Below are 25,896 nucleotides of genomic sequence, written 5' to 3'. Positions count from 1 at the left end.
ACTAGAAAAATTGCGTTTCCTGCTGAAAATGCTTACAACTCAATACAATACTTGAATACAACTCAAACTTGGAACTAAAAAAGTGGGACATTTTGCAAAATTACCTTCAAATAATGAAGGTATTGTGGCTTAGTGGTAGAGCGGGTATACCCAATTGGAAGGTCGGCAGTTGGATCCCAGCTTCCCCCAGCCCACATGTCAAAGTGTCCTTAGGCAAGACATTGAACCCCAGATTGCTCCTGAGGGCTGTGTCTTCGGTGTGTGAGTGTGTGTGAATGCTTAATTAGCTTCTTTCAGTTGATGAGCAGTTGGCACCTGCCATCAGTGTATGAATGTGTGTGAATGTGATATGTAGTGTGAAGTGCTTTGAGTAGTCGGAAGACTAGAAGAAGACTAATGTGCTCTGCTGACCTATTTGTACTTTTATTATTATTTGTTATTATCATTATTATTTTTTTTATCTTGTTTTTAATGTTGTACAGCACTTTGGTTCAGTTTCGGTTGTTGGAAGGTGCTATAGAAATAAAGTTTGATTGATTGATTGATTGATTGATAGAAAGGCACTATACAAGTACAGTCCATTTACCATTTACCATAATCTTCAGAAAGGACTCTAAAGAAGTGGTAACTGCATTAATCAACAAGAACAGAAGAGGAAATATCATCTTTGGATATGTTTTTTAAATCAAAACAACTGGCTAACTGTCAAGCTAGCTAGCAACTGCTACCTGCTACTATCACCAACATTCCAAAGGAGAAACTGCACTAAAGAAGCTAACAGAAGAATTACTTTATAAAGACAAGAAGAAAAATTAAAAGATCCTTGTTGGTAATTATTAGTTAATATATCTGGTAAACTGTGCATAGTTCAGTTTTTTGTGTGTTTGTAGGCTAGAAAAGCTTGCAAAGTAAATTGTTAGCCTAGCTCCCCTTGGAGTAAACAAGTTGTCGCCATGGCTCAGCTCTCAGAGTAGAGAGCAAGAAGATTCAGTACCCTGCTAAATGTAAGAGTGGAACAGCTAGGGAGAGAAGGCACTCTGTGAAAACCCAGAGGTCCTCTTCACTGACTACGCCCAACAAAAAGAAAGAAGGAAGAAGAACAACCTCATATTCTTCACTCATTTCCATCTGGAAAGTGCTAAATACTCTACATTATCTGAACCAGGAAAAGTTTATCTACTAATTGATGTGGAAATTGTGTATGAAGAGTAAAAATTGTGGGCATGAGAGCAAGTTTAAGATGATGTCACTCACTCTAGCTCACCCAATACACACTCATGATAAACTCAGAAAAGGACTGTAAAATGCATAAAACATAAATTGCGATATTGAAAAAACTGAGATATTAAAAAGTTAAAAAATCTATAGAAATCTATAAGTTACCATCAAAGAAGACACAAAAAGCTTAAACTGTAGGTCTGTAACATAAATTGCGAATTTGCAAAAACTGTAAAATATATCAAAAAGTTACAAAAGAATACAATTTTAATAGTTGAAAGTTGTGTGAACAGTTGAAAGTTTGAATGACGTCTGTAGCCAAACTAGTTACATTTCAAAGTGTAGTAGGTTTGAAGAGGATCTGAAGATTGCTCCATTGAAAAACATTTTTGAAAAAAAGCTTAATATTTTAAAAAGTAGAAAAAAGAAAAATACAAGCACAATTGTCCTTAAAGAGCTGAACATTTTCATAGTTGAATGGTTTCTGTAGCTGAAAGTATGCAGAAATGATGAGAAACAATGCAAAAAACATACTGAACAAGAACAAGAATAATAAAGCTTACAATAACAATAGTGTGACTGCTGCTGAATTCCCACTAATGACACATGCATAGGCTCAGAAACATATCATGGACAAAAAGGATTCATTTGAGGATTTCCAAGTGCAGCGCAGGTGGCTCAGCCAGAGAGAGAGAGAGATGTGTGAGTAGGCCAAGTACCCTAGTAGCAATAATAACAATATCAATGGCCAAATGATAGCTACCAATATTAATGCGACGGGTGGGCCTGCATCTCTGCAAAAAGCTCTCTGATGTTTGGCGCAATACAGGGCAGTTTAAGCCTCAACAACATCAAGTCTTTCTCAACAACATCAAGTCTTTGGTGATATTTAGTCTTCACTGCTGTCAGAGCAGAGAAACCAGCCTGCCGTAGCTTCTTTATCATGGCTTCTAGCTTGTCTTGTATATTCAACAAGGTAACACTGACTCCCTACAGACTTAAATTCATTTCATTCAGAACAGAAAAGATGTCAGCCAGATAGGCGAGCTTCTGCAAAAAGTCCTCGTCATGCAGATTGGAGACCAAATGAAATGGGTTGTCTTTAAAAAACTGCTGAAGTTTGTGTCGTAGTTCAAACAGCCTTATCAACACTTTGCCCCGTGACAACCAACGCACTTCAGTGTGTAGTAGCAATGCTTTGTGTTCACTGCCCATCTCTCCTGAGCCTTGAATTTAGCCGACAAGCTTTAATGAAGTTCACCAGTTCCAACACATCATTGAGGACTGAAAGTAGATCATCTGGCATTTTTTTGGCTGCGAGGGCCTCCCTGTGAACACTGCAATGTAACCAAAGAATGGATGGACAGACTTTCCTGATGTGAGCTGATGTGTGCTTCCTCGTCATCACTTTTGCCCAATCAGTGCACATTCCCACGCAGCATGTCCAGTCGATTCCATTGATCCTCATAAAGATGTCAATTAAATGGAAGATTTCTTCTCCTGTTGATCAAATATCAAGGGGCCAACATAACAAAAAATTTCCTGCACCGTGCCTTCGAAAAGGTAACGGACATACACCAGAAAATTGGCCAGATTCGCCACCTCTGTAGACTCGTCTACTTGCAGAGTAAAACTTGCTCTTCTTCATGCGACTGACTAATGTAGCTAGGATGTGTTTGGACATTCATCAATATCAATATCAATGCTCCGCAACACAATGTTGTTGGACAACAGGATCATAACCAACTTATTTGCTTCTCTCTTTCCAATCATACATTCGACCATCCCTTTGGCAGATTTCTTGCTATTCTGTACCTGACGAGATAGGAAGCCTGTAGCGCATTTTTGGTAAACCCAACGCATGAATGTAACTGGAGTTGTTTTTGACTGTTTTGCAACTCTTCCAATTTTGATCTAAAAAATGTAAGGGGCTTTTGATTTACACTGGTATGCTTCATGTTCAGGTGGCAACATAGATAAGAGGGCTTCAGCTGTTAGCCAAAACCTCACTGCACACCACGCACTGTGGCTTTGGGCAATCGGCATTGCCAATCCGAGTGAATCCCAGACCCAGGTAAGTTTAATCATATTTCCTTCTTTTTCTTCCATGATGGGTGCTCCTGATTACCCTGTGCTCCCTATTCCTCCTTTTTGGGTTTCCCCTGTCTCATCTAACTCGAATTTGCTGTTTGCCAACATGTGCCTGTGGGTTCAAACACAACACAACCCTGACTAACCTGTTCTGGAACATCTGTAATTAATCTTTAAGTGTTTTTTTCCAAGCATTAACACATTGAGTAGTCAAAAAACTCATACAATAGGTAGTTGTCAGGCTATGTTTATGTAGTTGGGACTAACTGTTTCCCCTCTGAGCTGCTACACTAATACTTGCTTTCATGATTACATGCACAATCTTTTCTTCAGATTGACCACTCTGATTGTTGTTTGGCTAATCAAAAAGCTGAGCTCAGTTGTTAATGCAGAGTGTTGATCATGATTGGCCTGTGTGTTCACTGTTCTCTCCTCATCCTCAGTCCTGTCTGTTGGAGTGATGGCTGTGTTGTCGGTGATTCTTCTCTCCATGCTCCTCCTGTCCCTCCACACTCCTGGTCGAGCATCTCCTTCCTGCCCTGTGAGCTGTCGCTGCTACAGCCTCACTGTAGAGTGTGGCTCCACAGGCCTGAGGGACATCCCTAAACACATTCCTCCATCCACACAGGTAGTTTAATTGTACTGAACATCAATCTTAATTAAATAATTAAAGAACCAATGACATACAGTTCACCATAAGTCATAGTTCTTTGAAACATTCACCAGTACTGACCAAAACTCTTCCTTTGTCTTCATCTTGTCTTCTCTACATCCAGACCATCTTCCTCCAGGACAATGTGATTGGTCAGATCCATCGACAGGACCTCACTCTACTGAGGCACCTGCATTACTTGTACTTGCAGGTAACAACCACACACATACCTAAAGGGTTGGGCATAAAGAACTGCGATTTGTTCATTTGTTATCGGTCCTCAATGCAAAGTTTGGACTTGCTGAGTTTTTCTCTACATTACCAGTTATACCATGTATGCATTTATATATTATATGTATATGTATTTGTATTTTGTGCTCATTAGTGTGGCTAAGTTTCACAGTAGTGATACAATACAGTGAAATGTAACTACTGCCCCAAAAATGTTTTAATGCAAGAGAGAAGTCTTTCTGACATTTCTGAAGTATTTCATGCAGCAGGTACAGTATGAATGAATTCAGCATATTTGATGTCTCACATGCATAATGCTCCAGAATCAGCTAATGCTAGGGTGTAATATTTACATTATTAAAAATATTTCTTTATTTTCTTTATAAAAATAACATTTCAAAATACATTGTCATTTATGACAAAAGACTACTAGTCATAAAGATGCTTTCTGCTCTCAAAATATATTTCCTTCTTTTCTTACCCAAATAACATTAGAATAATTGAATACAGGATTTTGTTAAGAGAACGAAGTTGTAATATTACAAAAACATGTTTTGACCCAAAAATGCTATCATTTTGGGAAATTGCAATTTTACAAAAAATACCACTTAATATAAAAGAAAAACATGTTAAGAAACCATATAAACAGTTTATCCAAATAGAAAAATCTGAACAAAATATATTTAAAAAAAAACAAAAAACATATGCTTACTTAATTAACATTCCAGTCCAGGCAGCCCACTCTGCAAAGTCTGTGTACCTACAGTTCCAAAATAATTCAAGAAAGGGTCGCAAATTTTGTAAAACACTGATGGTTTGTCCTTGAGCCAGTGGGTAATAACTTCCAAAGGGATAAGTTGCATTATACTTTGTTTGAAAAGCCAGACATCCACTGACATTGTTTTGATGTTTGAGCTTTTACTGTATTAAGCAATCCACATTCAATGGAATCTTAACATCTCTTAACGTCTTGTCTAGTCTCCAATAAATTAATACTTCCAACACAGGAAAACAACAATATATTTTTCTGAATTTTTGCAGTATTGCTGGTTTGAATGGACCAGCAGATACTCTGTCCTGGTCCAAGTTTGAGGAACAACATCACTTAGAATTCTACTGATTAAAGACAGAGACAGAGGCATTGGTTTATGGTGATTATACCACGGTTTGACAGGGACATTAGTGTAATATAATACCTTTAATAAAGAACTCCACTGACTTAGATTAGGATCAAAATAGATGCAGCAGAACCAGGGATATTGTCTTTTTTATTCTATGCATTCTTTTTTCTTGTCAAAATATGGCACCTACATTATCCATAATGCAATTTGACCACAGACAGTTCTGTCAGAGATTCAGGTGTGTTATGCTAGTAGTGGCTAATATAGCCTCTAGGCGCTAGCCTCAAGTAGATATGAGGAGCAGGCTACAGAGGTCAACTCTCACTTTTCTACCTCCCCACCCCCAGATTTTTTTCATTTTCAAATTTGTAGTCTTCAGCCCCAACCGACACTGACTCAAGTGACATAATTTGAGGACATTTATCAGACTTCACACAGCTCCCTCTGGAGACACAAAAGGATTTATACAACTTTTTTCACATATTCAGTTGTACTCCCCAACACCTGGAAACAGACAGTTCCCTTTATGTAGAAACCAAAATCACTGGTATCAATGTATGTGATGTTTAGATGGAGAAACAGACATACAAGTCCCTGTCCATATTTCACTGTGGGTGAAAAATAAATTCTAACCAAGATGGAACCAAGTAAGATGTCTTTTCCAGCAGAAAAGGATCAAAAAAGAAGAAACAGCACCAAAGCAGTAGAGGCATTGATTTTAGAAATCAGATCAGAAATCAGAAATACTTTATTGATCCCCGAGGGGAAACTCTTTTGTTACAGCAGCTCACTATCACGTCAGTGCACACAGGAATAGAAGTTCTAAGCAAAAAATATTTAAAAGTATATATATATATATAAATTTTAATGTAGTTCCAAAGCAGTATCAGTAGTAGAAAGTATTTTTGTTTGGTCACCTTGGTTGCTTGGTCCTCCTCCAGAACAACACCATCTCAGCAGTGGAGCCTGGCTCTTTCCTGAACCAGGGTCAGTTGTTGGAGCTGGCTCTGAATGGGAACCGTATCCACCTGGTGACAGCTGACATGTTTCAGGGACTCGAACATCTCCGCATTCTTTATCTGGCAGGAAATGATATCACACGCCTGCTGGACTACACCTTCCGTGGCTTACAGGTAAGGCATGTTAGAGCACTTGTTTGATGTCCATTACATTTCACTTTCACAAATTGTAACAATAAACTCAATACAGAGTTATGCAAGATGCATTCTCACTTTCCTGCTCAGAACAGCAGTTTTCTTCATTCCTATATGAAGCTCCATACATGATATGTACCATTCCTTCCATGTTCATTTAACCAAGATGGCAGCACATATAGATGCAGCGGCCAATAGCTCCCTCAAACTTTGCTACATTTTTGTTTTTATTTGTTATTTTTTCACCTTTATTACTGAAGAATGTATTACCTATGACAGAAAAACACTCATCAACATTGGAAAAAGAAGCACAGGGATTGGATTAAGTGCAGCAGACTCTGTGTTTACATCAGTGATACATGTGGCAGGCAGTCCAGACCATCACAGGCTCCAAAAGCATGTGTGAGGCCACGTTGACAAATGAGCTTAACACCTTTTATGCTCGCTTTGTTCTTCTCAACAAAGAGTCAGCTATAAAGTCTACTCCGCCTCCAGAGGAATGTGAGTAAAACAGCTAGACCTGATAACATCCCTGGCCTGTGCTAAGAACATGTGCCAACCAGCTTGTCAATGTCTTTACTACATTTTTAACATATCACCGTCACAGGAGAGGGTTCCCACCTGCTTCAAGACAGCCACCATTGTCCCTGTATCTAAAAAGTCTGCAGTGTCTAGTCTAAACGACTAACGCCCTGTGGCTCTCACCTCCATTATGATGAAGTGCTTTGACTAGGGTTGCAGGGAGCCAGAGCCTTCAGTTATCAAGCTCCTCTCCTGTGGAATCAGGTCCCAGTTTGGGTTTGGGAGGCAGACACCATCTCAACATTTAAGTGCAATGAGATAACTTCTGTTATGAATATAAATAAAATTGAATTGAAAATGAATATGGACTATATATTCAAGGTGGAAACTTTCCATGGAATTAATGGGAATTTATGGGAATTAACGGGAAATAATGGGAATAAAATGTAAACATTGCTCAGGCTGTATTTACCTTGTCATATGCAGATAGAAACAAACCTTTTATCATATCATAAGCAGACATAATTGTAAACCCTTCTAATAGATTTTTTTGCCAAATAGATACATTAATCTGTCAAATACATACAATGTGAAATGTGCCATATGGTGAGTTAGCTAGCTAGCAAGTTAACTAAGAAAGGTACTTTGAAAGTTTGAGCCGACAGTGTGGACTGTGTGCAAACATAGGGTTTAAATAATTAGAATTGTTAATAATTTATAAAATAAGTATTTTACAATAAAGAATGAATGGAAACAGATTAATTAAAACTCCTCAATTAGAATATTCAATCAAGCTACATTCCACATTGTTGTAGTGCTGGCAGTAAATTATCTGTACATGTGATGGAAGAGTGCGCTGCTGAATGCAGTGCATGGTTTTAATTCAATTAATGATTGTTGAAGCTCAGCATTCAACACAATCACCCCCATGAAACTTAGTACTCTGGGCTTGAGTACCACACTCTGCAACTGGATATTGGACTTCCTCACAGACAGACCCCAGACAGTTTGGATTGGTGGTCACACCTCCTCCACTCTGCTGAACAGCGGAGCCCCCAGGGCTATGTGCCCTGCCCCCTCTTGTTCATGATGTACACCCATGACTGCAAGTCCCGACACGGAGAGAACTCTGTTGTGAAGTTTGCAGATGACACCACCATCATCAGCCGGATTTTAAACAATGAGGAGACTTCATATCGTGAGAAAATTTGCGAGGAGCTGATCATTGATTTTAGGAAAAAGGAGACAAAGACACAAACTCCTGTCTACATCAGTGGAGCAGAGGTGAAGCAGGTGAACAGTTTTAGGTTCCTGGGAATCAGCATCACAGAGAACATGTCATGGACATCACACATATCCACCCTGGTAAAGAAGGCTCAGAAACGACGGCAAAATTCATGTGCCAAGTTCTTGTTAACTTTTACAGAGGAGCAAGAAAGCATCTTGACTGGAAACATCACAAACTGACTTGGGATGTGTACGGCCCAGGATATGAGGGCTCTGCAACGAGTGATAACAACCCAGAACATCACAAACTGACTTGGGATGTGTACGGCCCAGGATATGAGGGCTCTGCAAGGAGTGATAACAACCCAGAACATCATTGGTACCTGTCCATCGAGCAAAGGTGATATCGGTGAGGTGTCTGTGCAGAGCCCAAAGGATACTAAAAGACAATACCCACCACAGCCACAGCATGTTCATCCTGCTGCTGTTTGGCAAGCAATACAGAAGTATCCACTGTCGTACCACCAGACTACAGAGCAGCTTATTTCCTCAGGCTGTGAGACTCCTCAATTCATCCTCCGCACTCTACCATAAATAAATGACATAGAACTTTCTATTATGCTGGTTTTGCACATTACCATACCACTACCTTTTGCAATCCTGTATTGTATTGACAATAAAACTGAACCTGAACCTGAATGTCTCTGCAGCGTCTGCAGGAGCTCCATTTGCAGCATAACAGTATAGAGATCTTAGCAGACCAGGCTCTAGTTGGTTTGACTTCTCTGGCTCTGCTGGACCTGAGCAGGAATAATCTTCACACCATTGGCCCTGCGTCCCTGCGACCTCTGGTCAGCCTGCAGGTGCTGCGCATCACAGGTGAGACTGGATTACTGACATACATGTTGATGTGAAAACATTAGGGATGGTCCTGAGGAAAACTTGGTTACAGACATCTGTCTATTTATTTTTCTTAAAACTGCAAACTGCTGTTTTTGCAAAATTACATACAATTACAAGACAGTTACTCCTAAAGGAGCTGGTTATCATGGTAACCACCATGTCATACCAATTTATGGGTTAAATTAAAGCAATGTGGTACCTAAAGACTAAACCAGACAGGCAGACCCCTCTTGACTAAACACTGGTTATCTAATTTGTACAAAAATCAATTTTATTGAATCAGTTTATTTCACATTCTTCCTGCAATTATTCCTTAGGCAGTCAATGCATTTCTCTCTCTTTCTATGGTTACTCCCAAACCTTTAGTCCAGTCAGTGCAGTTTCCTTGTATTCTGGAGGTCAGTGCAAAACCATTCATAACCCTCCTGTAAAATACATATACATTCCTCATATACCTTATTTACTCTTCATAAAACATTGTCTTTCAGTACACTGAAATGTCTTGTTTCTACCACCACCACCAATGGCTAGCACCTCGACTGGTTCAGCATCAAGGGGTTCCAACCTAACCTCCTGTCCTCTGCTCTGCTGTAGACAACCCATGGCGCTGTGACTGTGCTCTCCACTGGCTGAGGAGATGGATTGATGAGGAAGGCCAGCGGCTGCTCAGCTCTGCAGAACGTCGGCTGGTGTGCACCGAGCCACCGCGCCTCTCCCACCTTAGCCTGGTGGAGGTCCCCCTCAATAGCCTGGTGTGTATCCCTCCATTGGTGCAGCTGGAGCCCAGGAGGCTAGCTGTGCGCCTGGGAGAGAGCCTTAGGGTGTCCTGCCATGCTTCTGGTTACCCTCGGCCACAGGTAGGATAATTAAAGTATAACTTTCAGCAGTTTCCACAACACTGGTTTGCTTCAGCATCCAAAATAGTCTAGCAGCAGTTTGCATGTCATCACCTAAAGATTACTCACTTGCTGTATTTTAGGATGTGATGGGTGTAAAATAACTTTAATTCTGATGTCAATAGAAGGTCTAAGTGTGCCCAAATCAAGTATAATGATTTATAATGATTCCATTACTGTCACCAAAGAAGGTACAGATAGCTGGTTGACAAATGAAAGTAAAACCCAACATAAAGTGTGTAAGTTGTTTTTCCACCATGAGCCTCCAGAACTGCTTCAGTGCTTCTTGTCACAGATTCTCCAAGTGTGTGCAACTCTACTGGAGGGTCGAAATGAATGATGGTGGTAGAGAGCACTGTCTAACAAAATCTCCCATAGATGTTCAGTTAGGTCTGGTGATCTAGTGACTGTGAGATAGCGTAACGGGAATTATGTAGATACTCAGATATTATAAAAATACGTCCACATGTCCCTCATTCGTCCAGGGGTGTTCCATCGTAGAAAAGGTTTCAGTCGTAGTCATCTGGACACTGTTTTCAGAATCAAGACGTTTCGGCTCCCATCCGGAAGTCATTTTCAATTGTGAAAATGGTCTGAGAAATTTAAGCTAATCTGTGTTGCTTAGGCCCTACCCTCAGGGAGGAGGCTTCCTGAGTGTCTGCTGTTTACCCTGCCTAGTTTCAACTGAAACTGACCTTCTTTTGTTTCCATGATGGCCCAGTAATCAGACCTATTGTTTTCTGGCTGCACCTCCCTCATCACTGTACTGGGATGGTGGGAGGTGGGAAGTGGGTAGTCTGTGGACATTCAGCATCAAAAAACGACTTCCATCGGACACCTGTACTCTGGATCATGGAGCTGCTGCTGGTCTATTTTGCTTATCATTAGCTGCATAAAAAATGTCTGCCTTAACATTAAAGGTATAAACCATATAGCAAGTTATGTTCCTTCCTTAAGAAGGAAAGTTGTCAAATTGGTTTCCTCCAAGAGACTCACATGTCAGATCATGTTAAACTAAAGGCATGTAAACTCATCAGGGGTGAAAAAGGTGACAAAGATTTACTAGCTACCCCTAGTAAATTCCCATTACTAGGGGTACCTAGTAAAAATTAATGTGGTTTTTGCTCTTTACAGCTATTGCAACTGCTGTTTGGTCAATTAAAAGACAGGGCATAGATATGACATTATATATATACGTATAAAAAAAACAAAACTTCGTCCTTCACCCTCTGTGGGTGTACTCATCCTTCGAGCTCGGGTCCTCTACCAGAGGCCTTGGGAGCTTGAGGGTTCTGCGCAGTATCTTTCCTGTACCTAGTACTGCACTTTTCTGGACTAAGATGTCTGGTGTTCTTCCAGAGATCTGCTGTAGCTACTCCTCCAGTTTAGGGGGCACTGCCCCGAGTGCTCTGAAGACCACGGGCACCACTGTTGCCTTCACCTTCCAAGCCTTCTCCAGCTCTTCTATGACCCCTTGGTATTTCTCTAGTTTCTCATGTTCCTTTTTCCTGATATTGCCACGTCCACCACAACAGCTTTCCTCTGCTGTTTGTCCACCACCACGATGTCTGGTTGGTTCGCCATTACCATTCTATCAGTCTGAATCTGGAAGTCCCACAGGATCTTGGCTCGGTCATTCTCTACCACCTTTGGAGGTGTTTCCCACTTTGACCTCGGGGTTTCCAGTCCATACTCCGTGCAGATGTTCCTGTACACTATGCCAGCACTTGGTTATGGCGCTCCATGTATGCTTTCCCTGCCAGCATCTTACACCCTGCAGTTGTGTGCTGGATTGTCTCAGGGGCCTCTTTGCACAGCCTACACCTTGGGTCTTGTCTGGTGTGGTAGATCTGGGCCTCTATTGCTCTGGTGCTCAGGGCCTGCTCCTGTGCAGCCATGATGAGTGCCTCTGTGCTGTCCTTCAGTCCGGCCCGCTCTAGCCATTGGTAGGATTTCTTGATATCAGCCACTTCAGCCACTTCAGTCTTCCGGTGGCACATCCCATGTAGGGGTTTGTCCTCCCATGATGGTCCCTCCTCCAGCACCTCTTCCTCTGTTCCCCATTGCCTGAGACATTCACTGAGCACGTCATCTGTTGGGGCCTTATCTTTGATGTACTTGTGGATCTTGGATGTTTCATCCTGGATAGTGGCTCTCACATTCACTAGTCCACGGCCGCCTTCCTTACGGCTAGCGTACAGTCTCAGGGTGCTGGATTTGGGATGGAACCCTCCATGCATGGTGAGGAGCTTTTGTGTCTTAACGTCTGTGGTCTGTATCTCTTCCTTTGGCCACCTTATTATTCCTGCAGGGTATCTGATCACTGGCAGGGCGTAGCTGTTTATTGCCTGGGCCTTGTTCTTGCCATTGAGCTGACTTCTTAGGACTTGCCTTACTCGTTGGAGGTATTTGGCAGTTGCTGTTTTCCTTGTTACCTCTTCGAGGTTGCCATTTGCCTGTGGTATTCCAAGGTACTTGTAATCATCCTCTATGTCTGCTATTGTTCCTTCTGGGAGTGAGACCCCTTCTGTGTGGACTACCTTCCCTCTCTTTGTCACCATTCGACTACACTTCTCGGGCCCGAATGACATCCCAATGTCAGAGCTGTAGATCCTGGTGGCGTGGATCAGTGAGTCGATGTCCCGCTCGCTCTTAGGAATGGGGCCACCATCAGTCACCTCCTCTACATGGATGACATCAAGCTATACGCTGAGTCGGTATCCATAGCCAGTCTTGTTGATTATTTGGCTGAGGGGGTTCAATTGTGTCATTGCCTCCTTCTCAAGCAGCATAATTAACAAATCCAAGAACAAATTGTTTAATTACATTGTGGTTATGACAGTATTAGCCTTGCTAATATTATCTTGGCTTAAAGAAAGTGGTAATGTTAACGTTAAGTTGGCACTTTGGCTGAGGAGGTCAACTTATGTTGTAATAGTCAGCAAAATGGTAATGTTAGTAATGTTAAACGAGTAGTCCCAGAGCCCTAACATCAGTAACGTTATACAAGTGGAATTTTGCCTAGTGTTCACTAAATCAAAACAACTCAACCTTATCAGGCTAATTAACAGTCACAAGCTTGACATATCGTAATATAAGCCAGTTAAGGTTATCATAACGCTACTGTAAGAGGCATGCAGACAGTCAATAACTGACCTCCCAACAACTCTGGAGGCATGGTTCTCATTTCATTCCCCGTGACTCTGTCCTCGTAGACCCAGACCACCCCCCCAATTTCAAAAACTCATCGGATCTACAGAAATCACACGAATGACCTGTTTTGCAAAACAGCGATTTTCGCTGAAAGGGATGAGATTTCACCTTTTTCTCACTACCTCATTAGTCCTTCTCTAGGATTGATTATTTTCATCATCATATCATGTGGGGGAGTTTTGGATAGAATCAGTGAGTGGTCATTTGGAACGCAAGTCCTGTCAGATCACTGTCCTATTAGCATTACTATTGGCCCACCGTATAATAATTCTTCTTGTAGACACTGGCACTTAAATCCTCAGTTTGAACAAGTCGTTACTACAGAACTGTTTGTTTAGCCAGAGGTAGGGTGGAGATCAATGATATTTCATCACTTAACGATAACAAGGGTGTTAACCAGTATCTGTCCCAAGATATTAAGAAGAATTATGAGGGGATTTTTACCAAAATCTATCTGAATATTAGTCTTCTGAAGAAGTAAGGGGTGCCTTCTTGGATAAATTAGAGCTCCCCTGCCTTACAGATGTTGGGCTCACCACACCACGTGTGGAGAACAAAGACAGCGGCCTAGTTGAGAAGGGCAAAGCCTTGACCTGAGGCCTGAATGGGAAACAAAGGCCAGACAGTAGAACGGCGCCAAATCTCCACCAGCCGTTAATTCACACTTAGGTGTAAGATTGATGAGAGATCCCGGTGGAAGCCAACACGAGATCTCAGTTGAATCTAAACACTGGATTCCTTTTGGAAGAGACGTGCATGAAATCCCGGCACACAGCTATGACGTCGTCACCTCTATAAAGCCTAGCGCCACACACTGCACGATGTCTTTTCCACCCCGTTACTACAGGAAGGCACATCACATCAACTTTAATTTTCCCAAGAATGTCTTGCTGGACGAGCAACAGACGGATTTGTGTTTGCTGAACACACTTTTGGATCCTGATCGTTATTCCCCATAATGATCTCGTACCTGCAGAAGGCAGAGTCAGGTTTTACTGCTTCTTCACGGAGAGAAAGACCGCCGCTGAGCCCCTCTCTCTCCCCACCAAAAGTCGACTACCGCTTTCTCGATCTCAAGTAAGAGGCTTGTGTCTGGGCAGAGATAGATTTTATAACTGAGTTATTTCATCTAAGCTTCATTGTTGTGAATTGTGCTGTGCTTATTTTAGAAATTAGCGGGCCACTGCGTCCTGTTTTGCTTTGTGCTTAGCATGTTCCATTTTGTGTCGGTACCACGCTGTTGACCGTTTAACTGTGTTAGTTTTAGCCACTGTGGAAGTTAATAACTGTGCTCTATCAGACCAAAGTCCAGTAACACGGCTGTTGAATGAAAGTTTGCTGCCGGGTTCCTGTGTGATAAAGGAACAGCTATTGTGCTCTGCCACGGCATTTGAGATTTCTTGTGCCTTACTCTGTGTGCTTTTCTTTCTCTTTCCTCTCCACTAACCCACATACCTTTACACATACATATACACACTCACACGCATCTCAAACGACCCAGATATCATGGTAGTATAATTAGCTATGCTCCACGCCATCTCGAGGACAAATAGAGCGTGTCTGCCCACCATTGTGGATCTGTGTGTGATGACCACCCACGTAGTCACGTCCGCTGCCCTGTTCACACCCCTCTCTCTATTGTCCCACACACACACACCTCTACACACACACACACACACACACACACGCGCATACCTTACATGCTTGCTGATTGTTGTATGCTTATGCTTATTGTGTTCAGAATTGACGATAGTAGTTGTTGGCTGAAGTTATTGATTGTGAATCAGTGCCAAGGTTAAATAAACGCCATTGTACCTTTTAAAGAGCAGTTCCCTGTGGTTATTTTGTGAATGTGTTTTAATAAGAGCTGGTTGTGGCAGTCAGTGCTCGGTTTCACCCTTCACTGTCCACCCTTATTAATGTAACAGCCACCTTTGAGATTGTTTTTCACGTTTGGTTATTGGTCCCTGGTGTCAGGGTGGTGCCCATAATTATTAATCCACATTAATGATTTTGATAATACTAATAATTTTATGAATATTCATAAATATCTTTTATATTTCTGCTAATACCAAACCTGCCCTACCTGAATCCCAACACAGAGGAACAGAATGAAAAGATATGTGAGCCGGTTACAGAAACAGAAGTTTTGGAGGCCATTAAAACGTTAAAGTGGGGGAAAGCCCCTGGGCCTGATGGATTCAGCCCAGAATTTCATAAGACATTCAGCAAAATAGTTGGGCCACTGACAGATATGTACCGGTACTCTTTTGATACCAGTCAGTTGCCCCAATCTCACAGTATCTCATATCCTTCATCCTGAAGAAGGGCAAACCAACAGATGAGTGTGTCTCATATCGCCCAATTAGCCTGATTGGGGTTGATAATAAAATACTTTCTAAGGAACATGCAAGGAGATTTTACCGAGCCTTAACAATTTGGATCAGAATGGATTTATTCAGAATCACCTCTCACAATCCAACATCAAGCGGCCTCTGAATGTGAGTCAGTATACAAACCAGTATGGTGGTAAGACCCTTGCAGTGTTGTTGGATGCTGAGAAGGCTTTAAATAGGGTGGAATGGTGTTATTTGTCCGATGTCTTAAGTCAATTTGGCCCAGGGGATAACTTCCTCAGGTGGATACAAACTATTTATCATTCACCAGTGGCTAGCGTCATTACAAACAGCCTCAGCTCTGAATCCGTTTCATTGGCCAGAGATACCAGGCATGGCTGCCTCCTTAGTCTGCTACGGTCCGCAATTGCACTGGAATCACTTCAGTAGCCATTATACATATGGACATTATAGGAGTCTTAGTAGGGTGCACTATACATAAAATTGCTCTTTATGCAGACAATATTCTTCTGTTTCTGTCATCACCTGAATTGTCAATCCAGCTATCCTATCAGTGTTGGGAGAGTTCAGTGACATATTTGGATATAAGATTAATTTTGATAAATCTGAGGTGATGCCAATCGGTGAACTCAATGAACCTATTATTGTAGAGGATTTTCGATTTGTGGTCTAGACCACATCTAGGAATTAAGGTGTTCCCCAATTTGGTTGATCTCTGGAAGTTAAATCTTTCTCCAATTATAACTGCTGTCAAAAAGGATTTGGAATGCTGGTTTGGTCTTCCCTTGTCTTTTATGGGACTAATTAAAATCCTTCCCCAGCTTCTGTATCTCCTATAGATATTGCCTCTTTGGATATGTAGGAAAGTAGCCTCGAGTATTAAAAGGATTGCTAAATACATCTGGCATGGTAAAAAGCCCAGGGAGAGGGTTAAGATTCTGCCAATGCCAAATGGTATGGTTGATCTAGGCATGCTCAATGTACTTTTTTATAACTGGGCTTGCCATGCTTGTTTTATCTGGGGTTGGCTACATTCATATCTTGACTCAGCTTTCTGTATAGATTATTGGGCTTCCTCACCTATCACCCTATGCTGCCTGCTTAACTGCAAAAAAACATAACAACACTAAAGAAGTTAAAGCCAACTCTATAGTTTACAATTCTGTTAAGGTCTGGACGGATATCATTCAGTTTTCCGGAAGAAAGAATTTGGTCTCTTTGTTGACACCTGCCTCTCGTAATGGCGACTTCTTCCCAGGGAGTAGCCCCTCAGTATTTAACATACAGAAATTAAGGTTTTTGGAGATCTATTTCAGGTAGGTATTCTTATGTCAGCAACTTAATCGTTTTTACTCTTCTTCTTTTTTAATCTTCTCTAAACATTTAGAATGCAATCAAGGACAAATCTGCCTCTCTTCCTCTACCATCACCTCTTTCCCTTGAGTTTTGTATGAGCTCATGCTGTGTCTAAATGTTGCTTTGCATTGTACTCAATAGCAGTTTTCACCTCAATTTCTGTGGATTGAACTGGAGCAAAAAGTGACAAATAGAGACATGGGAGAGCAGCTGAGATTGTGAAGCACAAACTGCTGCTGCTTTACACACTCTGCTCAGGATTTTGTCCAGACTGAAATTTCACTGCAAAACCTAACTTCACAAACAATCCCCTTTTATGGTTGGGAATCCACAAGGATTTTGATAGCAATATACTATATATACTGTATGCCAAATACTGTATGGAATTGTTACAAAACGGAAGCCTTCAAATATGTGATGATGAGTTCTTCAGCAGGACAGTGAGCTTAAACATAATCAAATCTCTTGTCAAGTTTAGGAAAGAGCAAGGAGTGCTGACCTCTACAGTTTTTCCTCCACAGAGACCCAACCTCACCCCACTGAGCATCTTTAGGTTAATTCAAATAGTCAAAAGGTGAAACACAGTCTAATATAACCAGAGACCCATGAGGATGCTCTAATAAAATTATGTTTTTATTTTCAAATTTTGTAAAACCCTGCTGAATCAAACAAGTGTAAGCTGTAATTACAAGAAAGAGTGGGCACAACAAACACATACCTAATGAGCTGAAGCCCTATTGTTCTTTCTCTGTATTCCAACAATCTCACACACTGCTCTCTTCTTTTGTGACCACTAAGTCAGTGGCTCAGGTTTACAATCCCAAATGTGTCCTCCTTTTGTGAGTAATGGCAAATGGTTGCATGTGTTATAGTCTGGTCAGCAGGGCCACACTACACTATACTCACATCTAGTGGATTATTTTTACAATATTTTGTTTTCATCTTGGTTGGAGTATAAGACAATGGGCCACTGAGCACAGACATGTAAAAGGCCCTCAGTACATAGCAGCTGCAAAAGAAAAAAATCTAATAAAAATTAATATTGGATAGTATTCTGAATACTGGAAATGAAAGAAAGAAAATGAAATGACTTGGATTGGTATCATCACAACTTTTTACTGAGCATTTTGACTTTCCAACAAGAGATGTTCATACACACGCTCTCGCTTAAAGCATAGGTTCACAGGTGGAGCAGGTGAACAGTTTTAGGTTCCTGGGAATCAGCATCACAGAGAACCTGACATGGTCTCACACATATCCACCCTGGTCAAGAAAGGAAACAAAATTCCTGTGCCAAGTTCTTATTAACTTTTACAGAGAAGCAATAGAATGCATCCTGACTGGAAACATCACAAATTGGCATGGGATGTGCATTGGCCAGGACAGGAGGGCTCTGCAGCGGGTGATTAAAACCGCTCAGAAGATCATTGGTACCAACCTACCGAACAACCTGAGGTGAGGTGCCAGCTCAGAGCCCAAAGGATACTAAAGGACAGTACCCACCTCAGCCATGGCCTGTTCACCCTGCTGCCGTCTGGCAAGGGATACAGAAGTATCTGCTGTCATAGAACCGGACTACAGAGCAGCTTCTTCCCTCAAGCTACATGTAGAATAGTTTTCATTTCTATGACTTATTATTTCTATGACTTATTTATTCACTGATCTACTGTATTGTGTCTTTTATCTTGAATCATTCCTCTTGTTCATACTGATCATTAAGAGATCTCTTATTAATGTGTTTCCAATGTAAGTGATGTGGGACAAAATCCACGGTCCTCGTTCTGTTCAAAAATATATTTCATAGTATCTGAAGTTAATATGAGGCTTCAGAAGTCTGAGTTGGACAAATTAAGTGGGTATCTTCCAAAGTTACAGTCTTTTTAGAATGAAATTCACTCCTTGTGTTACTATCCCTCCACTGCAGCTCAGCCAGGAAACACTGTCCAGGGAAACAAAAAGAGAAAAGTTTGTACTAGGACTGTAACTGAGAGATCTCCACTTGACTGCTGAGTCCTCATATTAACGTTATATAAACTTTTTAATCAATTTTTAAACAGAACACCGACTGTGGATTTTGTCTCCCATGACTTACATTGGATTACACTTACAGCGCATTATGCAAAAACTGTTTCAGTGTTCATATGGGCATCTGACTATTGTTAATTAACAGTTAAGAACAGACTTGAAACATTGTGAACATATCCTTTAAGAGCCGACTGACCCAATGGGGCCATGGCCCTGTACCCAGGTGCCCTTTCAGTAATCCATCCACTTTGCTTCCTGGATAGGCGGAGCCTCTGAATCTATATAGGCAGCCAGTTCACCTATGGCAAACCCTTTTCTTGAGAACAAAGAAGCCGGCTGGCCTCATGTGGATGCCTTATCTTCAATAGTTTGAGCTGTGTAAATATGTATATCTTTATTCCCAGTTTACAGTAATTGTGTTTATAGTCAAATTACCTTTGTTGGACTGTTAATTATTGTATTCAGGAATTATGAATTAGGATTAATATCCTTTGTTATTGCTTTTCTTCTATCACATAAACCAGTTAAAACTATTTGAGAATAAAAGATTGGACTGGAACTTCTGCCTGTGCTCATCTGTCCTAACTGACGAGCCACTGAGTTGGTGATATTCCTGGAACCAGACATTATCCTTAAGAGTTATCAGTATTACTTCAAGCTAAATATTCTACACACTGTATATAGTGGTTCAGTTTCTTTTTGATGATCTGATTTTAATTTCAAATAACTGTTAGCTTTGAAATTTATTTTTTTGTTTTCTTTATTTTAATTAACAAAATGGAAGTACATATCTTGTCGAACAGAAACACCATGGTGGACTGTTCAATTCAGGTTGATTACATGAGTCTGATTTATTTATTTATTTTAATTATTTATGGGATGATAACCTTCTTAGCAAGACCACTGATCATGAATCGCTGAATACCTTTGCAGGTGACCTGGAGGAAGGCGTCCCAGGGTAAAGTGGTACTTTCTCCCAGAGGTTTGGTTCAGGAGGTGGGTGCTGGAGGAGGTGGAGTGGGCGGAGCAGAGGAGCCCTCAGAGGAAAGCAGAGTCAGTCTGCAGAAGACTGACGGCGAGCGCTTTGACCCCGACACCGGCAGTGGCATGTTGTTTCTCAGTAATGTGACTGTGGCTCACGCAGGTTTCTATGAATGTGAGGCCTGGAATGCAGGGGGCGTGGCCAGGGTGACTTTTCAGCTTGCCATCAACTCATCCACTTCCTCCTCCTCTTCCTCCTCCATCTGGGCTTCATGGTCCCAGGTGTCTTTGCCATACTCCCCTGCCTGGCCCCGGCTGAGGAGCCACGGTCCTGCTTTGGGCTCAGATGTGAGCCGGGAGCCCCTCTACGCTCTGGGCAGCATGGCCTTTAGCACTCTTGGAGCTGCCACTCAGACTGCCATCGCTGTGGGCATCTCCCTGCTGGCTCTGACTGCTCTGCTGCTGGTCGCCATGATCTACAGCCGACATCACCAACAAGACAAGGGAGCTGATGGAGCTGAGAAGGTGTTTGTCTGTTTGTCTGTACAAGAGTAAAGAGCACATTTTTAAAATTAGCACCTGATAAGTGAGTGTAACTGCTTGGGGTAGACATATTTTTGGAACAACACAGAATTTTATATATATAATTGTTTTCTGACACATTAAATGGATGAAAAGCCTCCTGAACTTTAAACTCTAAACATTTTCTTTTGAACTGATGTATTAACTATGACCTGACAATTAACTGCTGTTAGGAGTCTCTAAAATGAAAAAAGAAACCTACAGATTTCAAAGAACAATCAGTAATATAGACCCTTTAGTACATCTAATGGCATCTAATACAAACTACAACAGTATCCATGTATGGCTGAGTTCAAATGTCCACCATACAGACTTGCAGACTAGTAAGTAAGTAAGAGTAAGAGTAAGAGTAAGTAAGCAAATAAAACTTTAACCAGCACTTTTCAAAAGCAGGCTTATAAAGTGCTTCAGTTACAAAAACAAAAAAGACAATAACAAGCATTTGAATAAATATTTAAATCAAAGACATGCAAGAATTGTTAAAAGAATAAGAACAAATCAGGGAGAGGAAGCATCTGTAAAATGCCTTTTGAGAATAAATAGGTCTTGTGATGTAAAACACTCAGCAGAGTTGCTGACCTAACCCCCAGAGGGAGGCTGCTTCATAACCTTATACCTAGTTATTGTATTCACTTATTATTGTTTATTACTGCTTTGTTTGATTTTATGATGTCTTGATACATTGCTGCTTGTTCTTAACTGTGTCTGTAAGGTGTCTGTGAGTGCTTTGAAAGATGCCTATAAATAAAATGTATAATAATAATAAAAATATTAATAATAACAACAACAGCCTGGAGCCAGACAGCAAAATCTCAGTCACCACGAGTCTTTGAGTGAGGCACAACCAGGAGCTCTTGTTTTGAAGACCTGAGAGGCCCAGTGGACCTGTATGTGATCAGCAGCTCACTGGAGGAGTGTAAGGGCTTAAAAGTAAGAGTTAGTTCTGTGCTGATGTACAATTTCAAAGGTCTGACTGGGGCAAAGACAAGAACTTCAGTTATATTGTGATTTAACTGCAGGAAGAGACATCTGAGCACTGAGCTCATTTTAGCCAAATTTCAAAGTTTGGATGGATGGATGGACAAATACATAAAGCTGGACATCATCAGCATTTAAATGATAAGAGCCAAACTGATAAATAATGTGCCCTAAAGGGAGCATGTAAAGAGAAAAATAGACAGGTCCCTTGAGAAAAGCCACAGGTTAGAGAAGCACAATCAGAAACTTTTTCAACAATGTATGCAAATACGTTATGATTAGATAAATTGGAAGATAACCATTCAAGTGCTATAACAGAGTACTTGAAGCTCTCGTGGACTTCTGTCCTAGGTTGCCAGGGAATAAAATATGCAGTGAGACAGGATTCAAGACCAATTCTAAACTTTTGACCCTAAAATCTATCTTTAAGTATTTTTCTGATTTCTGATTTTTCTGAATCGGAATCAGCTTTAATGGCCGCGTATAGTATACATTTAAGCATACAAAGACTTTGACTCTGGTTTCCTGTAGCTCTCAGGTCAAATTGTTTCTATAAACGGTGAGTACAGGGTTACAAGAATGACATATTACATAAACTTATTACCTACAAAACTCATCATGGATTAGCACCTCCTTACATGGCATCATGATATTTTTCCAGTGTCTTACCTGCACCGATTACACTGAAAATTCAGTACAGTTGTAAAACCTCTAATTTTCCCATTATATTGTATGTTGCTGTACCCTGAAAGTGATGAAAGTGAATTTTAACCTGCAGGAGGAGAGCATCCTGTACGTGAATGACTACTCTGACGGCCCCACCACCTTTGCCCAGCTGGAGGAGTACCGTGACGAGCGTGGCCATGAGATGTACGTCCTTAACAGGGCCAAGCCTGTGCTGCCTCCTGCTCCACCCACAGCTGTCTCCACTACGAACCTGGGTTGCCCCGCTCCATCTGACACCTCCAGCCACACCCTCTCCTCTGGGCCAGGCCAGACCATGAGTCCCACTCTGGCCCCCAACAAACAGCAGCAGGAGGGAGACATACGGACCATGAGGAGAATGGCGGGGGAGGGAGGGGAGGCCGAGCCTGTGATCACATCAGAGGCTGAAGGGATGTTTCTTAATCACACAGGCCTATTCATGGACTCTCAGATCGCTTATGAGATTCACTGCTGAAGGGGGGAGTGAATCCATTCCAGCACAGAGGGTTTCTGTGTGTGAGACAGCGGTTTACAGCAAAGCCTGTCACATCTTATCTGAAGTCAGGGTGCCACTGCTGGAATCTACCAGTAACTGACAGAAATACTTGTCCCTGTGGAAGGATTTACTTTCTACAAGACTCATCCACTCTTACTGGAGAAGGTTTACAAACTGAGAAGAATCAAACAGAAGATCCGCACGCTGTAGTAGTAGCTCCTGTCAATGTTTATTAAGCAATGTTTCTATCTAACAGAGATCAGGCATTGTCAAATCATTCAGTCAATTTACTCAAGCTGGACCAATCAGAACAGAGCTGGGAAACAATGTCTGATACTCATGTATCAGACATTGGGGGATATGGGGGACACAGCATGCCTCTAAGAGGGCAAGAACAACTAGAAACAGCAGGATCAATATTATACAGGCATATATCAAATACAACACATCAGACACTTATCCAAAAACACATCATAAATCACACAAACAATCCAGGAGAGAACAATCATAAAAATACCATATAGGAAAATACACAGAAGAAAGTGATATTGTTCACCCCAAAAATCAATATAATATTATTGCCAATATTATACAGGCACAAATTGAATCTAACACATTAGAGGTTGAGCCAAATGTATTTCATAAACCTCATGAATTAAGGAAAAATACATAAAGACTACAATATAAAGTAATACATAGAAAAAATAGAGTAGAAATCAGTGATAAATTACTCCTCCAAAAAATTGTTCTTTAGCAATACAGGCAAATTCAGCTTTCCAATCAGCCAGAACCTACATTGGTATCTATACAACAAGAAAAACAACAAATAAAATTCTCACAGATATAAACAATTGATTAAGATATCTGTTTAAATAAAATATAGGGTCTGTCAATCATCATACTTAGATTGATTCCAACTATAATCACTTACAAAAAAGGTTTAAGGTCAAAGTCTAAATTTAAGCCCTTAGGTTATAAAGTGTTAAAAGTAAAAATATAAAATGCCTCTCTTTTCAAGAGGATGGTGTTGATGTCCCCTCTCCTTCTGGGGGTTTTCACTTGTTCAATTCCAGTATATCTCAATGTAGATAAGTTATGTTTGAATAAGTTGAAATGCACAGCCACAGGATTATTTTGATCGTCAGTACGTATGCTGCTTCTATGTTCTGAAATGTTCCTATATATGCCAAGCCACAGTGACATTTAATCATGTAAATGACATTTTTTGTATTACAAGTAATGATTCCCTTGATATTGAGTTTTTTGCCAGAATGCGTAAAAGTAAAAGTAAAATTACATTGTACACACTGTGCACACTTGTAATTGCCATCATGAATGGCTAATAAGAAATGAGTAGGTTGTTCTGGTGAAAGTAGTACAGTGTGCGGATCTTCTGTTTGATTATTCTCTTACATACCTGGCAGACCTCACAATCTGATCAATAGCACTGAGACTTTTCAGTGGACATACTGTGACCTTGCACGCCAAAACATCAGTGGTCAGTAGGCTGGTGGGTAGATTGCCATTGAAATGCCCTACACTCAAAGACAATTTTAACTGGACTCAGGTATATACTGAGCTGCACACAACTGACCTGTCCTGTACATGAACATCTGGGTCAGCATTTATCAGAACTACTTTCATACTAGAAACCTTCCACCGTCATTGCTGTACAAGAGTTAACGTCTGTCCTCTCAAGAACTCAGACAAAGCTCATTGGTTATTTGCAGGGAGAGCATAATAAAAGGGGAAAATCATGGAATCTTCCAGTTCATGAGCATGTGGGAACCCTAGTGTGTTTTATAACTGTTGTTAATGTCTGGACATGTTTTAATTTAATCTCAGACTGGCAGGGTGGCATCTGAAGGCAGTACAGTGAGGGTGGGACAGCAACAGCTGAATTTTGTAACTATTTATTTAAAAGAAAAGGGAACATGTTAATCATCGCAGAGAAAGGACCTTAAAGGAAAATTCTGGTTATTTCCAATCTGAGTCTTAATCTCCCATTATTTGTCATGATTTGTATTGATCAGTTCTGATTAACGTCCTGTCCAGTACCAGAAACTCAGTGAAACTCTGGGGTCTGTAGCGTGAAGCACGCTCAATTTACTCTGGCTCTCTTTGGGTTCACTGACCCTAACATTGGTGATTCTGGATGACTGTTATTATGCAGCTGGTTATCACAAGGCTCAGTTACCCCTGGGTTTTTCACTCAGATATTAGCAATTTCACATGAAAGCAGTTGACTTCTTAATTAGAGGCTCATCACATGCAACATCAACAGATCAAGAGCAGAGTATTTATTATGAAATAACATGAAACTGTTAACATAGTGGGGAAATTAGGCTGTTGTTGTAGCAGAAAGTAATATTCAGCAAGGTAAACAATATAGAATATAATCACACAACTAAAATAGACGAAGCTATTGAAAGAAATAGAATTGAAAGGTTAAGACTATGAATGCCTAATAAGGTCTATCTGATTGAACAATTGCACTTATAACTTACTGTGAGTGTGTGGATGATTTTTTTCCAATAAAAACGCTACAGCAGGCATATGTTTTATTTAAATCATTGAGCCTAATAAGATTTAATACTTAGGTAACACTTTATTTGGATAGTCTGCCTACAGATAGTTTATAGAGTATTTGTAACATTTGTAACAGTTTATTAGTTCAGATTCAACAATTCAACTAAATAAATATTCTGATATTACAAAACTATTTAAGGTTAAGTTAGGCACAAAAAAACATTCAATTCAATTCACTTTTATTTATATAGCGCCAATTCATAACAGAAGTTATCTCATTGCACTTTTCCTATAGAGCAGGTCTAGACCGTATTCTTTATAATATTAATTACAGAGACCCAACAAATCCCACCATGAGCCAGCTTTTGGAAACAGTTGAGATGTTACAAATACTCTATAAACTATCTGTAGGCAGACTATCCAAATAAAGTGTTACCAATATTTACCATGAGCCTTCACTTAAGTTGTGTAACTGTAAAATCAGAATCACTGTCAGAATCCTGTAGAATGATGACTCAATTTTACCAGTAATCTTATTGGACAGTAGGACTATTTCTCAATATATTTGTATACTATATTTGTTGAACAGGACAGTACAATAAAACTGATTATACCAGGGATACACACACACACACACACACACACACACATATATATGC

At 40.7% G+C, this 25,896-nt stretch overlaps 1 protein-coding gene across 1 annotated transcript in view; it reads left to right on the top strand.

Moving 5' to 3' along the window:
* Positions 1-25,261, top strand: part of LOC122877918 (leucine-rich repeat-containing protein 24-like) — a 28,613-nt gene extending 3,352 nt beyond the window's left edge. The window contains exons 2-9 of the mRNA XM_044200109.1: positions 3,183-3,292; positions 3,753-3,937; positions 4,086-4,172; positions 6,255-6,446; positions 8,927-9,095; positions 9,714-9,976; positions 19,900-20,472; positions 22,286-25,261. Coding sequence (XP_044056044.1) covers positions 3,770-3,937; positions 4,086-4,172; positions 6,255-6,446; positions 8,927-9,095; positions 9,714-9,976; positions 19,900-20,472; positions 22,286-22,687 — 1,854 coding nt within the window. The 5' untranslated portion in view covers positions 3,183-3,292; positions 3,753-3,769 and the 3' untranslated portion in view covers positions 22,688-25,261. The remainder of the gene's footprint in view (positions 1-3,182; positions 3,293-3,752; positions 3,938-4,085; positions 4,173-6,254; positions 6,447-8,926; positions 9,096-9,713; positions 9,977-19,899; positions 20,473-22,285) is intronic.
* The last annotated feature ends 635 nt before the right edge of the window (positions 25,262-25,896 follow it).

Source organism: Siniperca chuatsi, linkage group LG6, assembly GCF_020085105.1.
Source record: "Siniperca chuatsi isolate FFG_IHB_CAS linkage group LG6, ASM2008510v1, whole genome shotgun sequence".
Classification (NCBI taxonomy): Eukaryota; Metazoa; Chordata; class Actinopteri; order Centrarchiformes; family Sinipercidae; genus Siniperca; species Siniperca chuatsi.
This window is presented reverse-complemented; position numbering and strand designations above follow the sequence as displayed.